The sequence below is a fragment of the Marmota marmota genome, unplaced genomic scaffold, assembly GCF_001458135.2.
Source record: "Marmota marmota marmota unplaced genomic scaffold, marMar, whole genome shotgun sequence".
Classification (NCBI taxonomy): Eukaryota; Metazoa; Chordata; class Mammalia; order Rodentia; family Sciuridae; genus Marmota; species Marmota marmota.
The window spans coordinates 32,905,943-32,926,132 of NW_026000240.1; the positions used below are offsets into that span (position 1 = coordinate 32,905,943).

Sequence of the window (20,190 nt, forward strand, 5' to 3'; positions counted from 1 at the left end):
TACAATTTATAGAAACAAAAGCCAAATGATATGCTAAACATGATTTAGTTAGCCTGTGCTAACCAAGCTGGGGCAAGGGGCAATCTCCATTCTCAGCTACTTTGATATCCCCCAGGCCCAGGAGTAGGGTGGGGTAGGAGAGGACTTCACCTTTTACTCTCAGCATTGCAAAGTTTTCCTTAAGTTCAGAGGAGTCCTTGGTTTCAGTCTGTTTCAACAGTTCTTTCTAGTTTTCTTTCATTAAATAAAGCAAAAATAGGGACTGGGGTTGTAGCTCCATGGTAGGGTGCTTCCCTAGCAGGGCTGAGGCACTAGGTTTCATCCTCAGCACCACATAAAAATAAATAAATAAAATAAAGGTACTGTGTCCATCTACAACTAACTAAATAAATAAACAAAGTGAAAGTAATAGGCCCTCTGTCTTTGTCAGGGACCCAAGGCTATTAACCTTTTGTAGAATCACACACATCTGCACAGGTTGCACTGAGATTAACACCTTGCACAGAAAGTCAAAGTAAAGCAGGCACAGTGGTGTACACCTATAATCTCAGCTATTTGAGAGGGTGAGTTCAAGGCCAACCTTAATTTAGCAAGACATTGTCTCAAAATAAAAAAAATAAAAAGGTCTGGGCATGTATGTAGAGGCATAGCATCCCTGGGTTCAATTCCCAGTACCAAACCAAAAAATAAATGAATAAATAAATAAATAATAAAAGCAAAGAAACATGATTCCTATTCTGTGATTAGATATTGCTTTGCTAGGAATCAACTTTCTTCCCTTTTAAAGCGAAAAATTGCTTATAAGGACAATGCAACTGTTCTGTAACTTGAATGTGGTGGTTGCATGACTATATATATATCAAAACATAAGATTATCCACTAAAAATACTGATTTTTGTTGTACACAAATTATTCCTCTAATAAGAATGCCAGCAGGGATTGACATGGGTGGCGCATGCCTATAATCTGAGCAGCCTGGGAGGCTTTGGCAGAAAGTTCATAAGTTCAAAGCCAGCCTTAGCAACTTAGCAAGGCCCTAAGCAACTTAGTGATACCCTGTCTCAAAATAAAAAAGTAAAAAAAAAAAAAAAAAAAAATGCTGGGGATTTGGCCCAGTGTTTAAGCACCCGGGTTAAATCTCTGGTACCTAACCCCCCCCCAAAAAAAAGGATAACAGTTGTGGGGAGTGACCCATGCCTACAATTCCAGCAGCTCTGGAGGCTGAGGCACGAGGATCCCAAGTTCCAGGTCAGCCTCAACAACTATCTCAAAATAAAAAATAAAAAGGGCTGGGGTGTAGCTCAGTGGCAAATTATCCTGTACTAAATCCCCAGTACTTCCCTTCCCCCAAAAAAAGAATACCAACAACTGTTAGAGTCTGTAAACAAGTCAAAATAACACCTGGCATTTAGCCAGGGGAATGTTAGAGTTGGTAAACAAGTCTGGATGGTGCCTGGCAAAATGCCAGAGGGAGTGGTTTGAGAAGTAACAAAAGCGAGCCATTAAGTGTGGAGATTCCTTATTGGTTGACTGATGTATCTAGTTTATGCTAATTAGATAAGCTGTGTGGAATGTATAAATACTGCTCCTGTCCTGCAATAAAGGGCTCCCACTCCTGCTGTATCAATCTACACAAGTTCTTCATCACCCCCCCCCCACTCGGTTATTTTGCTGCAGCCAGACTGTGGCAAACAACAACCCAGTTTACTAACATGGAAAAATGTGTAAAACACTAGAAATCAGAAGGCAAGAAAGAACTGCAGGAATATAGCTATGCACATATATAAATAAGAACAGGGAGAAATAAGAAGAATTTAAACTGTTCTGTTGAATCAGAATATAGTCTTTAAAATAATTTCTTTGTAATTGGTGATGCGAATTTGGGATTGTAATTGTTTTTTAGCGGGTGGGTGGGGTTGAATTCAGGACCTTAAGGCTAGCAAAGTATTCCAGTACTGAGCTATATCCCCTGCTCTGTAAAAAAGTTAGAAATGAATCTGAAGCAGAGGATAGTGGCACATTGGAGGCAAGCTTGGACATCTTTGCGAGATTCTGTCTCAAAAATAAATAAACAAATAAAAAGGGCTCAGTGGTAAAACACCCTTGGGTTCAATCCCCAATACCAAAAAAAAAAAAAAGAGTGTTTGTTACATTTATAAAAATGCATGTAGTATCCTTTAAATTGGTTTGCTTCATGCATTTTGTTATATCTCAAAAAATTCTTTAAAAAAAGTTTAGCAGGGCATGGGAATGGGAAAGACAGTAGAATGAATCTGACATAACTTTCCTATGTTCATACATGATGAATACAAGACCAGTGTAATTCCACATCATGTTCAACCTCAAGAATGGTATGTATATATAATGTATGTATAATAGTGTATAAAGTACACTCCACTGATGTGTACATCTAAAATGAACAAAAAAGAAAAAAAAAAAAAAGCTTAAAGAAAAATTCTACTGATCAACAGTATACAGCACATCCAACTGAAAAAAAAATCATCCACTTAAAATGTGTGCAGTCCACCACAAATTACGCCTCAATAAAATAAACTGGACCTCTGGTGGAGGAGTGATCAAGCACTTCGGCAACGGGTTCACATGACTCACCCCCAAAATAGGCCTCAGGCGCACATCAGACCTCCGCAGTACCTGCGGCCTAAGTCTCCCTAGGGGGAGGCAATCACACAAAAAACCGAAAAGCCCCCGAAGCCTTTCCGCCCACTGAGGGAGATCTAAAGCGTTCCAAACCCTCAGGCCCTGCCATCAAAAAGAGAACTGTCGCCTCCGGCTACCCAGTCCCTGCACTCAGCTGCCTCTGCGCTGACGTCACCACCCTGCCTCCCAGTCTCTCGCCTCCGTTCCCGCCCCGCCCCCTTTCCCGGCGTGCGCCGCGGCTAAAATTCCCCGCCCTGGGCTTCTGCCTGTCGCCCCAAGATGGCGGACACAATGAACCGGCGCCGCGCCGGTTGGCCCTGAGGCGACTCTGAGGAGGAACGGTCGCCTAGGCCCCACGGTCCAGGCAGAAGAGTATCGCCAGTGAGAGAGGGGAAGGAGGCGGACTTACTGCTCGCAGCCCTTCCGCTCGCCGCCAGTGCGGCGCCCGCCCCGCCCGGGTTGGCCCTCCGCAGCCCGCCCGCTCGCCCGCCATCCAGCCCCGCCCCGGCCCTGCGCCGCTGCCGCCTCTAGCAGCCGCCGCCATGAAGCTGACCGACAGCGTGCTGCGGAGCTTCCGCGTCGCCAAGGTGTTCCGCGAGAACTCAGACAAGATTAACTGCTTTGACTTCAGCCCCAATGGCGAGACGGTCATCTCGAGCAGTGACGACGACTCCATCGTGCTCTATGACTGCCAGGAGGGCAAGTGAGTGCGGCGGTGGCTCTGGGCCCGGCTCTTGAGTCCCTCCCTCCCTTCTGTGGCCCAGCACTGGTCCCGCGGCCCGCCCTCCGTCCAGACTCCGGCCCCCGGTCTCTTTTGCTTCTTCCTGGGACGCCTGCACCCCGCAGCCGTCCAAAGACCTTTTCTTTCTTTATAAAATAACGATAATCGTAATAATAACAACATTTTTTTTTTTTATGTCTTCGGCCTCTTCAGAGTGCTTCTGTGTCGTTTTCCGAAACCCGTCTTGACCTTGACCTTTAAGGGCCCTGTCCGTGCATCCCGGGCCCAGCAGGTAGTTTTTCCCGCTCTTCCGACCGTGGGAGGTGCAGGTCGGCTCTGGGCTGGATGCAGAACTGGAGGGACTGCTCTCCTACTCATCCAACAGCGTCAGCTCTCTCTGCCCTTTCCGCGGTGACCTCAATTCAGCTCTGGCACTCCACCGGTCCCCTGCCCCGCAGCTTGTCGTGGCCTTTCTGCCGTCAGGCCCCGTGGGTTGCATTTCTTGGCTGTCAGGATTTATTTGTTGTGCTTCCTTGAGCCCCTGGCGTTTTCTTCCTCTTCCAAGCCTTGTTCTTATTCCCTCAGACCTGGTCTCCACGTTTATTATAAACTTTTTACTTTTTAACATCCTGAAACTTTTTTTTTTCCCCTTTTTGCCATTCACAAGCGAATTTGACTGTCCCATTCTAATCCGAATGTGAACTCCTTAAAGTAAAGCATCCCAGGACAATTTCGTGTTTCCCCTTACACATTATTTTAACAGTTTCTGGTCCACTTGGAATTATCAAAATTCTGAATCTGGTCGTCAAAGTTTTATGTTGCACCAGGTCACTACACTTGGCATGTCTTTGCAATATCTTATGAACAGAGAGCGCTTTACCTTTTCCTCTGTGGGCCTTCTCAGTCGGGCCTCATCCCTGTGGACTTGCTCCAAGTCCTTGCTGAATTGCTTCTTTGGAGCAGAAACTAGTTTAGACTAAATTTTATTTCCCCTCAGCCTCCTTTCCCAAGCAGGTTTGAGGATGTTCGGTTTAATTCAGTGGCTACTGGATTTTTCAGACTTCATTTTGTTACCTAGTTACAAATTTTATGTTTTGAATCCTTGGATTTTCTCTCTACTTTCTCCAAGCTGTCCCTTTTGCTCCCCCCCCCACCCCCAAACAACTGATGTTTTTCTTTTGGAATTTGTCTCTTCATTTGTGAATTTGATTATCTAAAGTAATGCTGTTTTGAACAGAGCTATGTTTTCCCCAAATTTCTTCCCCACTGGAGCTATGATAAAGTATTATGTAACTGGCTTTGGATCTGCTTGCAGTCATGTGGAAGAGTGGCCTACAGTGATCGTCCTGGGGGAGAGGGAATTTTTTTCCTCTAGTACTGGCTATTGAACCCAGGGGTGCTCTACCAGGAAGCTACATCCCCAACCCTTTTTCAAAAATTTGATAATGGATCTCCCTAGGTCATTAAGGCTGGCCTAGAATTTAGGATTCTCCTCCAGATAGGTAGCTGAAATTACAGGTGAGCTCCACTGCACCTGTTGGGGAAAAGGAATTGTTAGCTGAACAGATACTTAGTTATTTGAGTCAGTGTTATTCATTTAGTAGATGAATTCTGTCCATGTCTGGCTATTTGAATCAGTTTGGTGTTTGTGATGGGATTACTTGCTATGTTGCCCAGGCTAGCTTCAAGTTTATAATCCTCCTGCTTCAGCCTCTGGAGTAGCTGGGATTTCAGGCACATGGCCCAGCTTTTTAATGGGTTTGGAAGAGGAAGTAATGTTTAAAGCTAGGGCAGAGATTGTCATTGTGAAGTCCTGGAACTAGAAGTAAATTGAAGCTGGTTTGCTTGAAATTTTCAATGCTTGTGCATAAGATTAGAACCTACCTCCAGAACCTAACAGTGGAAATACATGTCTACATTCAAAGGAAATGATGGTTGTCCTGGCATTTCTTCAGTTTGTCACCAAATGTGGAGAATTTCTTCCTGTTATGAAGTCTTATATTGTAAAATGCCAATTTTGGCTTTTTACAATTATAGACTTTTTGAAAGTTATAATGTTTCAAAGACTTCCCTTGGAGGAAAAAAAAAAAACATACTTGAAATACACTTGAAAGAATGATCCAACAACTTATTAAGTTTTGCACCGTTTGCTTTATCATTCCATAGGTAAATATTTAAACTTATGCATTTTTCCCATTACAGAGTAAGTTGGAGATATCAACCCCTTTATCCCTAAACATTTCAATATAGATTTCTTTTTCTTCTTTTTTAATATTTATTTTTATTTATTTATTTATTTTCGGTGGACACAACATCTTTATTTTATTTTATGTGGTGCTGAGGATCGAACCCAGCACCCCGTGCATGCCAGGCGAGCGCGCTACCGCTTGAGCCATCATCCCCAGCCCGACCCCCCCCCTTTTTTTTTAATATTGGCTTTTGAACCCAGGGCACTTTATCCCTGAGCTACATCCCCAGCCCTTTTTATTTTTATTTATTTTTTATTTTGGGGTACTAGGGATGGAACTCGGGGCACTTGATCACTAAACCACATCCCCAGCTGTATTTTGTATTTTATTTAGAGACAGAGTCTCACTGAGTTGCTTAGCGCCTTGCCATTGCTGAGGCTGGCTTTGAACTCTTGGTCCTCCTGCCTCAGCCTCCCTAGCCGCCGGGATTACAGGCATTTGCTACTGCGCCGGGCTACTTTTTATTTTTGATACTAGGGATTGAACTCAGGGGCACTTGACCAGTGAGCCATATCCCCAGCCCTGTTTTGTATTTTTTATTTAGAAAGTGTGTCTCACTGAGTGACTTAGTGCCTCGCTTTTCTTGAGGCTGGCATTGAACTTGTGATCCTCCTGTCTCAGCCTCCTGAGCCACTGGGATTACAGGCATGTGCCACCATTCCCACCCTTTTAATTTTGATTCAGGGTTTTGCCACGTTGCTTGAGGCCTTGCTAAATTTTGATCCTCTTGTGTCAACCTTGCGAGCCACAGGCATATACTACCATGTCCGGCCCATTTAAACTTTGTTTTGTTTTTTTTTTTTTTTAAGAGAGAGAGAGAGAATTTTTTAAAATATTTATTATTTTAGTTTTTGGCGGACACAACATCTTTGTTTGTATGTGGTGCTGAGGATCGAACCCGGGCCACACGCATGCCAGGAGAGCGCGCTACTGCTTGAGCCACATCCCCAGCCCCCCATTTAAACTTTGTAATGGAGTTCATCTATTGAGATTTCAACTTGAAAACACCTAAAGGATATTATTTGTGGTAGATGAAGCAGATTACTCAAAGAGAAGAAGAAACTTAACCAAATATTTGAGAAAGTGTTGTGTATGGCCTTGAGTAAAGACCCTTGAAATGAATATAATATATTAGGATCTTTCAAACCAGGAAATGAAATTATAGACTTATTAGGAACAAATCTCAGGTTAATGTTTTTGGTAAATTTTAGAAGGCCATATCAAAGTTTAACACTCCCCCCCGCCCCAACTTCTTTATACCATATTCTTTTAGCATTGGTATTTCAGGGTCTTCTCTGTTTGGCCATGGGCTGAAATAGGGCTTGGTTTGATACATATAAAGTTAGCTGTCTTTAGAGAGCAGAATCCTAGACAGTGGACCAAGTAGTTTTTTTTTTTTCTTTTTAGAGTGACAATTATTTCAGTAAAGGTAAGCATGTGGAAATTCCAGTGCATTTGTTTTGAGAAGTCTTATTTGGCTTCATTGGCATTAACAGCAATTGAAAATGCAAATAATTGACTTTTTTTTTTGCAGTACAGTGAATTGAACCAAGGGGTGCTCTACTACTGAGCTACAGTGGCCAGTCTGGTCTCAAATTTGTAATCCTCCTGCCTCAGCCTCCTGAGTAGCTGGAATTATAGGGTGTGTGCTACTGATCCAAATGATTGGTTTTTTTTTTGTTGTTGTTGTTGTTTTGGTACCAGATATTGAACCTAGGGGCACTTAACCACTGAGTCACATCCCCAGCCCTTTTTATTTTTTATTTTAGTATCAGGGATTGAACCCAGGGGTGAGGCTTAACCACCAATGCACATCCCCGACTGTTTTTCTGTGTTTTAATTTTGGGGGGTACCGGGGATTGAACTTGGGGGCACTCAAACACTGAGCCACATCCCCAGCCCTATTTTTGTATTTTATTTAGAGACAGGGTCTCACTGAGTTAGTTGTTAGTACCTTGCTAAATGGCTGAGGCTTGTTTGAGCTGGTGAACCTCCTGTGCTGCTGGAATTACAGGCATACACCACCAAGCCCAGCCAAATGATTGGCTTCTTAAGGCTTCCTGAGTCATTTAAGTGTTTAGCATCCAGGTTCCAAGAGGATTTTACGTAGAGAGGGTGAATATTTTCATAAATTTGAACTCTTGAAACATTGGTATAGGATTTTGAAATCCTTCTAAGTCTTAAAATGTAGAAATTTATTTTTAAGTCATTTTAGGAAAGTGGTGGTGTGCTTTACCACTAAATTATGTCCCCAGCCCTTTTCTTATTTTATTTTGAAATAATGTCTCACTGGGCTGGGGATGTGGCTCAAGCAGTAGTGCGCTCGCCTGGCATGCGCGCGGCCCGGGTTCGATCCTCAGCACCACATACAAACAAAGATGTTGTGTCCACCGATAACTGAAAAATAAATATTAAAAAATTCTCTCTCTCTCTCTCTCTCTCTCTGTCACTCTCTCTTAAAAAAAAAAAAAAAAGAAATAATGTCTCACTAAGTTACCCAGGCTGAGCTTGAACTTGTGGTCTTCCTGCCTCAACCTACTGAGTAGATGGGATTATCTGTGTGTGCTTTTCTTACTTGATACATATGAGTTGTTCTGGCATTTAGATCTAATTTTACAGAGATAACTGGGTGGTTTTTGTTGTTTGTTTTTTGCTGAGATCTGTTTTAGCTTGATCTTGAGGTTCTGTAGAAGACATTTAGGAACTTCATCAAATGAGTTGGTAACCTGGACTGGAAATGTGTGATTTTATGTTAAAATAAAAAGAACCATTTTTTGCTAAGGATTTAGGCTTGCCTTTAGAGTTAGGTTTGCCTCCTAAAAGTTTCAGCAAATAGGATATCTTCTGCGAGAGCAGGGTATACTAAGAAAGGCAGACTGTTTTGCGTCTGGTTTCAATTTTCATAAATCATTACCTTCTTGAGGAAAGCTTTCTAAGTGAAAGGCTTAAAAAAAGCTCTTGGGGTTGACTTATTTTCATGTCCCTCTTTGTTGTTACGACATGACTTGTGTGTTGTTTTGTATATCTTTCTTTCTAAATAGGTATACTTTTCTCAAAAGCTTTTAAATTTTGTAGTAGAGATTGAATTGAGCTAGGTATAGTGGCACATGCCTGTCATCCCAGCTGAGGCAGGAGGATCACAAGTTCAAGGCTAGCCTCAGCAACTTGGTGAGGCTCTAAGCAATTTGGAAAGACCATGTCTCGAAATTTTTTTTTTTTTTTTTTTTAAGGTGGTGGGATAGTTGGGAGCTGGGAATGTAGCTCAGTAGTAAAGTATCCCTGGGTTCGATCACCAGTATCCAAAACCAAAGATTGAATGGAGCTGGGCACTGTGGCACACATATGCATACCCAGCGGCTTAGGAGACTGAGGCAGGAGAATCTCAGGTTAAAAGCCAGCCTCAGCAACTTAGCAAGGCTGTAAGCAACCTAGTGAGACACTGTCTCAAAATAAAACATATAAAGGGCTGGGGATGTTGTTTAGTGGTTTAGCACCCTTGCGTTCAATCCTTGGTACCAAAAGAATTTTAAAAAAGATTGAACTGGTGAGCCCTCACATTTACTTATGCTTCATAATTCTTTCTGTGGCCATTGAGCTTGATTTAAAAAAATTTAAGAGCACAGAATGTCATATTGTCCAGGCTGGTTCTCCTTTGATGTAAAATAACAACTTTGTCTTAAAGGAAATAAGATAATTTTAATTTTTTTTCCTGAGGCAAATATGAGTGACCATGGCCTGTAAACAGATTAAATTGCCCTGAATGACATGTTTAACTGTGGAAAAGGTTATATGAAATCACCAAACAGAAGAAAGTCATAAATCAAACACTTATAACTGATAAGCACCCCTGGGTTCAATCCCTGGTACAAAGTGAGAGAGAGAGAGAGAAAGACAGACAGGATATTATGTCAGTATGAAAGTTAAGGTAAGTGGTTGTTAAAGGGCCTAAAATGTCCTGAGATGATTTTGGCTATCAAAAACATTCTTTCTCTGTACCCATCACTGTGTTCTAGTCAGCTAAGGTTAAGCATTCTGCAGAATCTTCAACATATATATAGATACAGTTTCTTCAGAGAACTTCAGTTTACATTGTCACAGAGCAGGAAGCTGAAACTCCAAACCTCAATTCTGGTGTTGCAACAAAAGAAAATTTAAAGTCAGACACCAAGAGTCATGCAAGAGAATTTTATAATCAATGAAGATAAAGTGGAATGAAGTGAGAGTAAGGTGAAAGTAAAGAAGGCACAAGCAGAGAACACTCTCAAGGGAAAGAGTGATAACAAAGGAAACAAAGCTACTTTCCACTTTCATTGTTGTTTTTGTGTTTGCCTTGAAAACTGGGGACCACTTTCTGCAGCATTCTTTACCAATCAGGTATTCAACTCCTTCACATCAGGCAGTGGAGTTTTTTACCCTAATTGGTCTTTTCTGTTGTGGTAGCCATCCTGTTCAGAAGGGCTTCATCTGTAAGTCAAGCCTATGTTAATGTGGCTGGGGTCAGCAACCAGAGAGGTTAACTTATCATGGTCCTCAAGATTTCCCCCTTTCTGAGACAAAAGGAGACACTTGGGGCCATAACTTCTAGTTTATCTTGACCTTTATGGGCCCTGTAGAGAGTTAGACCCATAAATCCTTCTTTCTTAATGTATTCCCCCAGCTGGCTCTTTTAACATTGTTTGTTTATCCTCAAGGTTTATGTACTAATGTTTTTCTACAGGTTATCTACTATAGTTATTTACTCATCTGTCTTGGCAGTACCTTATAATAAACCTGTGATTTTTAAATAAAACTTAAAATAAACCTATAGGGATCTTGCTATGCATTTTACTGTTCATTTCTACTAACTACTACGTAACAGCATCTCAAACTCAGAGCTCTCTGGGGTTCAAGGAATTCCCAGCCTCAGCCTCCTAAGTAGTTGGGACTACAGGTATACAACCTCATCCCTTGATTAATTGATTTTTCCTCCTTTGGTGTGTGGAGGGTGGTACTGGGGATTGGATCCAGGCCTATTCTACCATTGAGCTATATCATTAGTTCTTTTTTTAAATACATTTTTTAGTTGTAGATGGACCTTTATTATTTATTTATGTGGTGCTGTGGTTCAAATTCTCATACATGCTAGCAAGCGCTCTAACCCCTCCATTTTGTTTTTGATTTTGAGATAAGGTCTTGCTAAGTTGTCTAGGCTGGCCTCAAACCTGGTGATCTTCTTGCCTCAGCCTTGTGAGTCAGTGGGATTATAGGAATGCACCATGGTGCCTAGCTATTTCCTCCTTTTGGATGCAATTCTGTTTTCTTTCCAGTGTTAGAACTTACTGACTTACTGAGACTCCTCATCCTCACCACATCATTTCAAGTGCTACTCTTTATATGGAGATGTCATATTTTGGAGTTGAAGAATTTTGATGATTTTTTTTTTTTCTCTGTCCATTTCCTCATCAGACCAAAGAGAACCTTATACAGTAAGAAATATGGTGTGGACCTCATCAGATACACGCATGCAGCAAACACAGTCGTTTACAGCTCTAACAAAATAGACGGTAAGCAAACCTTTTTAGGAAGTTAAGGTTATGGTTTCCTTTGTTAAATAGTTCACGAAATCTTTGTGACTACTTCTGCTTTGTTTATAGTTTAGTTTATTTTCCTATGATGTTAGCAATGGTAATTAAATTATAACTAAAGGAATGCTGGAAGCAGTACTAGCACTTTGAAAGATTTGGAACTAAATGAAAAATCTGGGCTGGGGATGTGGCTCAAGCGGTAGCGCGCTCGCCTGGCATGCGTGCGGCCCGGGTTCCATCCTCAGCACCACATACAGAGATGTTGTGTCCGCCGAAAACTAAAAAATAATAAATATTAAAAATTCTCTCTCTCAAAAAAAAAAAAAAGAATGAAAAATCTACAGTTAATATTGAGTAGAAAAAGGAAACAACTAATTACATTTACTTCTAAGTTAATACTCCTTGAAACTTGAAAAAATACTTTTAGAACAAATAAAAGGAAAGAATACTTGACACAGCAAGTAGTAAACTATTGAAGAAAAATAGTTCCCATTCTTAATATGTAGATTTGAGGTCTGGGGGTGTATCTCAGTGGTAGAACTTAACAAAAGGCTCTGAGTTGGATCCCTAGCACCGCAAAAACAATATGTAGATTTGAGAAGAGTTTTCACAAAAATATGAGAAAAAAACTTTAGTTCACACTTCAAATTCCTGGGCTCTAGCAAACTCTTAGGCTCAGATGATCCTTCTGCCTCAGTAGAAGTTTAAATAAAGAAGAGTTTTTGATGTAGTCCATCATTTAATGGTCTGTGTCATAAAGGACAGTATACTAACCTTAGTCATCTTTGATTTTAGGGATACTTTTTTAATCTGAATTTTATTCACCCCTTCACCCCTACCCCTGCTTTTTTTTTTTTTCTTTCTTTTTTTTGCGGTGCTGGGGATTGAACCCAGGGCCTTGCGTATGCCAAGTAAACTAAGATATATCCTCAGCCCCTCCCTTTTTACTTTTAAATAAAGCTGATCATCTTTGAAGAATAAATTACTTTTAGAAATTAAAACCTGTGAATTTCTTTCTGTAATAAACGGTCTTTGTTTTTATCTGCATTTCCCCTGGGATGACTCCTTCCAAGTTAACAGATTGTCTTGATAATTGAGCTATAACACTTAATTTCATATTAGGACTCTTTTTTTTTTTTAATGTTGCCTTATTGGTTTATTGTTTTACTTTTTATAGTAACCTTTTTCTAATGTCATTCAACAAGGATTGCTTAGACTGCTATTTTGGCTGTGTCTGTCTCAGAGCAGATGGGCAGAAGTCTTCATATTTTTTGTTTGTTTGTTCTTTTTTCCTTTAACAAGATCTTCTACCTGTAGTTGATTTTTTAGTAAGTATATTATTTCTACTTTTCATGTGTCTGTTTCAGAAGTGGTTTTTTAATAAGCAGTGCAGTTTATGCTTTTGGATAAGAATATAAAACATTAGGATCCTGAGGAAAATATTTGTATATGATCATCTGAATGACTGGTACATTTCTTATGTTGGGCTGCTTTTCTGAGTGATTAAATGAGGATTCTCCAAATGTGGTACAAGATCAGGCAAATGTGTGGCACTTGCAGCTTTGCTGCCAGGCCTCTGCTGTGGGAATCTTGCCTTTCCTGTCTCAAGTGCATCCTGAAGAGTTCTTCCAGCGCTCCGTTTCCTTTTTGCCTGATTCCAGGCTGAGGTAGTAGTTTGTACAGTTTGAGGGTCTATGATACCACCCGGTACAAGGAGATAACTGTACAGGCCACTGCCTTGCCAGGAACAGTGCGCCAGCTACCAAGTGGGGCGGAAAGGATGGTGAAGCCCTGCTCGTCTCTGGGAATCCAGGTAATGGGGAGGAAGTCTTTTCTTCTTAGGGCAGGTGAGTAGTTTCTAACACTAGATCAGGAATGCTTTGTAGTTGTCATTTGAGAAGTTTGAAGATGTTTTCAAAGAAACTGTGTAGTTACAGAACATAAAAGGGTATCCTTTTCTGAAATTTCCCAGGTTAAATACCCTCTTATTAGGAAGTACATTTATGAACCACCACTGGGTGAATCACTTGCTGCTTTCAACCTCTATATTCTGGATTTCTGTTTGACTTTAGAATGTTCTTTCTGTGCTTTTGTTTCCCTGCATTTTGGTATCATTTTCTGTTACCTATTTTTCAGCAATTTCTTCTTTTTTCCTCATCTTTTTTAGAAGCATAGTACTTTCCTACTTTTCCAATTCTGTTCTTTATGGCACTTAATTCCCCTGCCACCACCATCTTTTTTATTATTTACCTTTTATAATAGAATATTTGTTTTTTTTTCTTTTTTCTTTCCATTTTTATTTTTGGTATTGGACATTTAACGCAGGGGTGCTTTATCACTAAGCAACATCCCCAGTAAGTTGCTGAGAGCTTTGCTGATTTACCGAGGCTGGCCTCAAACTTGCAGTCCCCTGTCTCAGCTTCCCAAGTTGCTAGGATCACAGGCAAGCACCACTATGCCCAGCTGATTAGTTTTGTGTGTGTGTGTGGGGGGGGTTCTTTTTTTCTTTTTGGGGTGCTGGGAATCAAACCCAGGGCCTCATGCCAGCAAGCACTTTACCACTGAGCCACATTCCCAGCCCCTGATCTGGATTTTAAGGGTGTGTGTCTTCTTTTTCCTAAGCACAAATCTTGCTGATTATTCCTTTCTTTAAAACTGCAAAATCTCATTTCTGTTACTTGATATATTTCATGAGTTTGATATATATATTTTTTTAATGTCCTCAACCCAAATCTAGACATTAGTTTCTGTGTTGTTAGTTGCAGTGTACATTGTGTATCCTATGGAATGTTGGGATGGGACAGTCTTGAAGAACCCTGGAAAAAATTGCTGCCAGGGTCCATCCTGATCTGTAGCTTATTTGGCTGCTCATAGCTTTGAGCCTGTTTCCTCAGCAGCCAAATGTGTTTCTATAAGGTTTTTCCATTCTGTGGGCACTAAGACTAATATTTTTTTGCCAGGGTATATTTGCAGGGCAAGTTGCATTGTAATTTTGAAGAAGCCAAATATTGATAGTCGAACAGTGATTTATTTTACTTTTCTTTTTGGTATTGATTGGGATTGAACCCAAGGCCTCGTACATGTTAGGCAAGCACTCTACCACTGAGTTATACCCAGAGCCCCCAAACGGCTCTGTCAGTATGCTGTTAACTTAGAACTGCTTTTGAGTTGTGAGAAATCTATATACCTACTCTTAAGCTGCTAAGAAGAATTATTCACTTTACTTGGGTGATGGAATACAGTGGGTTTTTGATCCTGTCTTTTCTTCAAGATGAAACTGCAAAGTAAATTGCTTTTAAATAATACAGTATCACCATCCCTTATTTGTCTTCTTGCAGATACTATCCGTTACCTATCCTTACATGACAACAAATACATCAGATACTTTCCTGGACATAGCAAAAGGTAAGACCCAGGTATTGCAGAATTGGGTAGTTATTTATCCCTGAGCTAACCCAGATAACAGAAGAGTGGATTTTATTAGTGAACCAAAGCTATTTCCTCACTGCTCTTTGGTATTCTTTTTATAAATCTTTAGGAAGATATAGTCATGGTGATGTTGGGAATGAGTCTGATAACCATCAGGAACAAGTAGCCAGCTATTGGAGTAGGTTGGGATTGAAGTTGGGTATTCTACCACCAAGTAAACCTGACTATCTTTGTTTCATTAGCCTCCCCGCCTCCCCCCCATATGCTGGAAATTGAACCCAGTGGTGCTAAAGCATGGAGCCACATCCCCAACTCTTTTAATTTTAAGACAAGATCTCTCTAAGTTGTGGCTTTTTGTTAGCCCTTCTTAAATAGTTAATTCTCAATTTTCCAAGGTTGTGAAAGCAGGGGTAGGGCTACAAAGATAAAGAAAATCTCAGTTAAAATACAAGTAAGGAGGACTGGGGTTGTGGCTCAGTGGTAGAGTGCTTGCCTAGCATGTGGGAGGCACTGAGTTCGATCCTCAGCACCACGTAAATTTAAATAAATAGAATAAAGTAAAAAAAAAAAAGTGTGTATGTATGTATGTGTGTATACACACACATGTGTATGTAAGGGACCAAGCACAGTGGTGCATACCAGTAATCCCATTGATTTAGGAGGCTAAAGCAGGAGGATTACAAGTTCAAAGCAAGTCTGGGTGAATTAGCAAGATCCTATCCCAAAATAAAAAGGGCTGGAGATCCAACTCAGTGGTAAATTTGTGCCCCTGATTCAATTCCCAGTACAGGCCTCCCCCCCAAAAAAAAAATATACGTGTGTGTGTGTGTGTGTGTGTGTGTGTGTATGTGTATGTATGTAGATGGATGGATGGATGGATAGATAGCAGGGGCTAGAGGTGTATCTCATTGGCAGAGTATGTGTTTAGCATGCAGGAGATGCTGAGTTCAATTCCTTTAATCCCTTGGATTAAAGACACTTAGTAATAAACCTATGTAGTAAAAATTACAGTTGGCATTTAAGAATACCAATCTCAGGTATCCCTTAATGAAAGAACCATTGTGAGGCTTTCCAGTACAGGTGGCCCCCATTTCAGCAGGTCCCTACAAAAAAATGTTACATGTGAAGCTTTGTGTGTTGGGGGGTGGGGAGGAGGGTTTGTGGTAATCAAACTTCACTCATGCTAGGCAAATGCTCTACCACTGAGCTAGCTACATCCTCAGCTCCCACATTCAAAGATCTTAATGAAGATGCAAAATGGAAACAAACAAATTTTTGCCTTTTTTAGGGGGGTAGAAATCAGGGATTGAACTCAGGGTAATTTAACCACCAAACTACATCTCTAGTTCTTTTTTTGCTACTGGGATTGAACTCAGGGGCACTCAACCACTGAGCCACATTCCCAGCCCTGTTTTGTATTTTATTTAGAGACTGAATCTCACTGAGTTGCTTAGCACCTTACTAAAGCTAGCTTTGAATTCATGATCTTCCTACCTCAGCTTCCCAAGTTGCTGGAATTATAGGCATGTACCACCACACTGCCTGGCTTTTTTGTTAAAGTCAAGAAGTTTAACTTCTTGTTCTATATTATATAATGTATGCAGGCTGTTTCTTTTTACCCTCACCCTACTTCCCCTAATTTTTTTCCTCCAGTTTTTCCAATTTGGCTGAATGTTGTAACAAATATTTATCTTCTTGGATAATATTTCAGTCTCTTGGAGTTATTTTCTCCTATTCTCATTTATAAAAATGTACAGTAACCCAGGATGGCTTAGAGTGTTATGGAGTCCTGACAGAAAATGGACTGAGAGCTACCTTTTAATAGTTGTACTTCTGAGGCTCAGGGGTAGAGTGCTCGTGTAGCACATCCAAGACCCTGGGTTCGATCCTCAGCACCACATAAAAATAAATAAAATAAAGGTATTGTGTCCATCTACAACTAAAAAATAAATATTAAAAAAAAAAAAAAAACAGTTGTGGGGCTGGGGATGTGGCTCAAGCAGTAGCCGCGCTCTCCTGGCATGTGTGCGGCCTGGGTTCGATCCTCAGCACCACATAGAAACAAAGATGTTGTGTACGCCTAAAACTGAAAAATAAATATTGAAATTCTCTCTCCTCTCTCTTTTCTCTTCTCTCCTCTCCTCTCCTCCCTCCCTCTCTCTCTCTCTCTTAAAAAAAAAAAACAGTTGTACTTTAGAGTGATTAGCGTTCTTGTGTTGCAGAAGACTGGAGATTGTAGCTGTTAGTTATTGTGTACTATCAGATAGAGGATAACTCATGACAAGTAGATGATTTTGCTTGTCGTATTCAAATCAGTGTTCACAGATTTACTGCTTATAATTAAGGGTTAATGTGCCTGCTGAGATTTTTTCCATTCTTCCTTATTGTATCTTCTTTACCCAGAAGTACTTTACCATTGATCTACATCACCAGTCCTTTTAATTTTTTGTTTTGAGACAAGATCTCACTAAGTTGCTTAGGACCTCATTAAATTGCTGCTGATTTTGGCCTCAAACTTTTGATCTTTCTGCCTCAGACTCTCAAATCACTAAGATTACAGGCTTGCACTACTGTGCCTGGCTCTCCATACCTCGACCCTGTTTCTTAGTAGATGACTGTGTCCCTCTGTTGAGAGAATCAAGGTTATCCAAATGAGTACTTTTGAACTTATATCCCTTTTCCTGAAATTCTTCTCTTTGGATCTCTTTCCTTGAAAAAGAAGTAGCCTTCCTTCCTTGATGAAATTAACCTCCCACTTTCCACTTGGCTTCTGTCTCTATAATTGACCTTTTCCTTATTGCATCTACAAATTTACTTGGAATTCCTCATCTTAAGTCTATTTATTGATCCTTTCACCCACTTTTCACTATCAAACATGATAGAAGAATATCTACATTTTCATCTCCAACACCTCATACTTTTCAGTGTTTAAAAACACTTGCTCTAGTCTGTTAGAGTCATATGGACTTGGACACTTAGGTTTCTAACTACCTCAACTTTCTCAGGAGATTTTGGCTTTTAATAGTATCTTGTTAAGGAGCTAGTGCAAATGTTGAGTTATGATTGGAAGAAGAGTTTTTTGGTGATTAACTCAGGATGGTACAGGTGGAGTACTCCTTATCTCTGGAAGTTTTCAGATTTTAGAATATTTGCATATGTATAATGAGATATCTTAGGAGCGGGACTTATTGTAAACATGAAATTTATTTATGTTTCATATATACTTTACTCATAGCCTGAAGTTAATTTCATTCAGTATTTCTGGTTCATCCCGTTTTGACTACAGCCCCATATATATGATCAAGTGTGGAATTTTCCACTTTCAGTGTCATGTCAGTGCTTAAAAAGATACATGCTGGGCAAGTGCCCGACCATCCCTAGCCCCTGAATTTTCAGATTAGGAATGTTCAAGCTAGGCATGCTAGGCGTGCACTCTACCACTGAACCACAACCCTAGCCCCGCAATCTACATTTTAAACACCTCTTCCAGTGATGCTGACGCCACTCTAGTTTGGAAACATTAGTGTACTCTTGTACTATCCTGTTGTTTTGTTTTGTTTTTCTTTTAATTGTATTTTGAGACTTTCCAAGTTGCCCAAGCTAGGATTATAGATGTGTACCACCACACCTAGCTACTACCATCCTATTAAGAAACCATGCTTCTTTAAAAAATTGATATATAGTTATCAAGCCATGAGTTATTCATTTACTTTTTGGTACTAGGGATTGAACCCAGGGGTACTTTATCACTGAGCTATATCCCCAGTCTGTTTTATTTTGTATTTTGAGATAAGAGTCTTGCTCAGTTGCTTAGGACCTTGCTAAGTTGCTCAGGCCGGTCTTAAATTTGTGATCCTCCTTCCTCAGTCTCCCGAGTTGCTAGGGTTATAGATGTGTGCCACCATGCCAACCTAAATTATCCATTTTAAAGTGTCCAGTTTGGTGATTTTTGGCGGGGGAGAGTGGGGTTTATATTCACAAGAGTTGGGCCACAATCCTTGCTATATAATTCCAAAACATTTTCATCACCCCAAAGAGAAATCCCATACCCATTCACATTCACTTCCCCAGTGTCCCTCACAATCACTAATCTACTTTCTTTCTCTGTAGATTTGCATATTCTAGACATTTTGTATAAATGGAAAAAGATAACTTGTGGCCTTAGTTTCTTTCACTTAAGGTGATGTTTCTAAGGTTTATGCAGGTTGTCAATATGAGTCAGTACTTTATCACTTTTTATTACCAAATGATATTCCATTGCATTTTATGGATGAACCACATTTTGTTTATCCATTCATTAGTTAATGGACATTTGGATTATTTCCTCTCTTTTCACATTTCTATCAGCAGTGTATAAGTATTCCAATTGCTCTACCATCCTCATTAACATCCGTTAATTATTATAGCTATGCTTGTGGGTGTAAAGTAGTATCTCATTGTGGTTTTAGAATTATATATTTTTATAGTAAGGCTTTAAGTTGCTTTTTTCCATCATACCAGTTGGCTTTGAATATTTCAGATATGCTTGCATATATTTCCTAGAATAGCAGTTTTGGGAAACAGGTATATATAGCTAGGCAGAGTGGCTAGAGTTCACATCCAATTTTTGCTCATATTTTGCTTCAACTCCTATTTATCTTGATGCATTACAGGGTGGTGGCCTTGTCCATGTCACCTGTGGATGACACTTTCATTTCTGGGTCTCTTGATAAGACTATTCGACTCTGGGATCTCCGGTCTCCTAACTGCCAGGTAATGATACCTCACAGTTACATTTTTTAGCATTTCTTGTGGTAGGCATTATAATCAGTTCTCTCTTTCAAGAAGGAAAGCAAGCACTGGTTCCATTCTGGGATCCCAGAGTCTTCCTAAACTTCAGAGGAAACTTGTTTTCCTGGTAGATTGCTGCTTGGTAAGCAGATAACCTTAATCTAGTGTAGTTGGCTTTATATTCTGTGGCTTATTGTTTTAAAAAATTCTTTTCTTAGAGCTTTTGAGCCACAGGTTTTGGCCTCAGGGGATTTGTTTTTATTTGAACTTTTTGTCTATAATATTGTGCAGTTAGGATTGATTAGAAATCTATTTATATGGTGACTTCTTTTTTAAAAGCTTCAATTTAGTTTGATTTTGTTTGCTTTTTCTGTACTGTAGGTAGGCTTAGTTTTCATTAGGAAAGGTCAATTATATGGTGGTGAGATTCTTATTAACTTTTTGTCTTCTTTCTTCTTTCCTTAGGGCCTCATGCATCTTCAGGGCAAGCCAGTTTGTTCTTTTGATCCAGAAGGGTTAATTTTTGCTGCAGGTGTCAACTCTGAAATGGTCAAACTTTATGACCTTCGTTCTTTTGATAAGGTTTGAATCTTTGAATTATCTTGATGGTATGGAAGTTTTAGAGAAAAGATGGATATATTAAGCCCCTTTTTTATGGTAGAGGGAGTATGTGGTAGATATTAGAGAGCCATAGTTTATCTTGTGCTTTCCCACTCAAAAAGGAATCTCAGTAGCAGAGCGCTTGCCTAGCACCCACAAGGCCCTCAGTTCTGTCCTCGGCCCTGGGGGCTGAGGGGGG

General features: G+C 40.2%; 1 protein-coding gene across 1 annotated transcript in view; it reads left to right on the top strand.

The window, feature by feature from the left end:
- Positions 1 to 2,900: 2,900 nt before the first annotated feature.
- The window catches only part of Wdr82 (WD repeat domain 82), a 22,938-nt gene continuing 5,648 nt past the window's right edge, over positions 2,901 to 20,190 (top strand). The window contains exons 1-5 of the mRNA XM_015487085.2: positions 2,901 to 3,361; positions 11,074 to 11,171; positions 14,531 to 14,597; positions 19,274 to 19,373; positions 19,857 to 19,973. Coding sequence (XP_015342571.1) covers positions 3,201 to 3,361; positions 11,074 to 11,171; positions 14,531 to 14,597; positions 19,274 to 19,373; positions 19,857 to 19,973 — 543 coding nt within the window. The 5' untranslated portion in view covers positions 2,901 to 3,200. The remainder of the gene's footprint in view (positions 3,362 to 11,073; positions 11,172 to 14,530; positions 14,598 to 19,273; positions 19,374 to 19,856; positions 19,974 to 20,190) is intronic.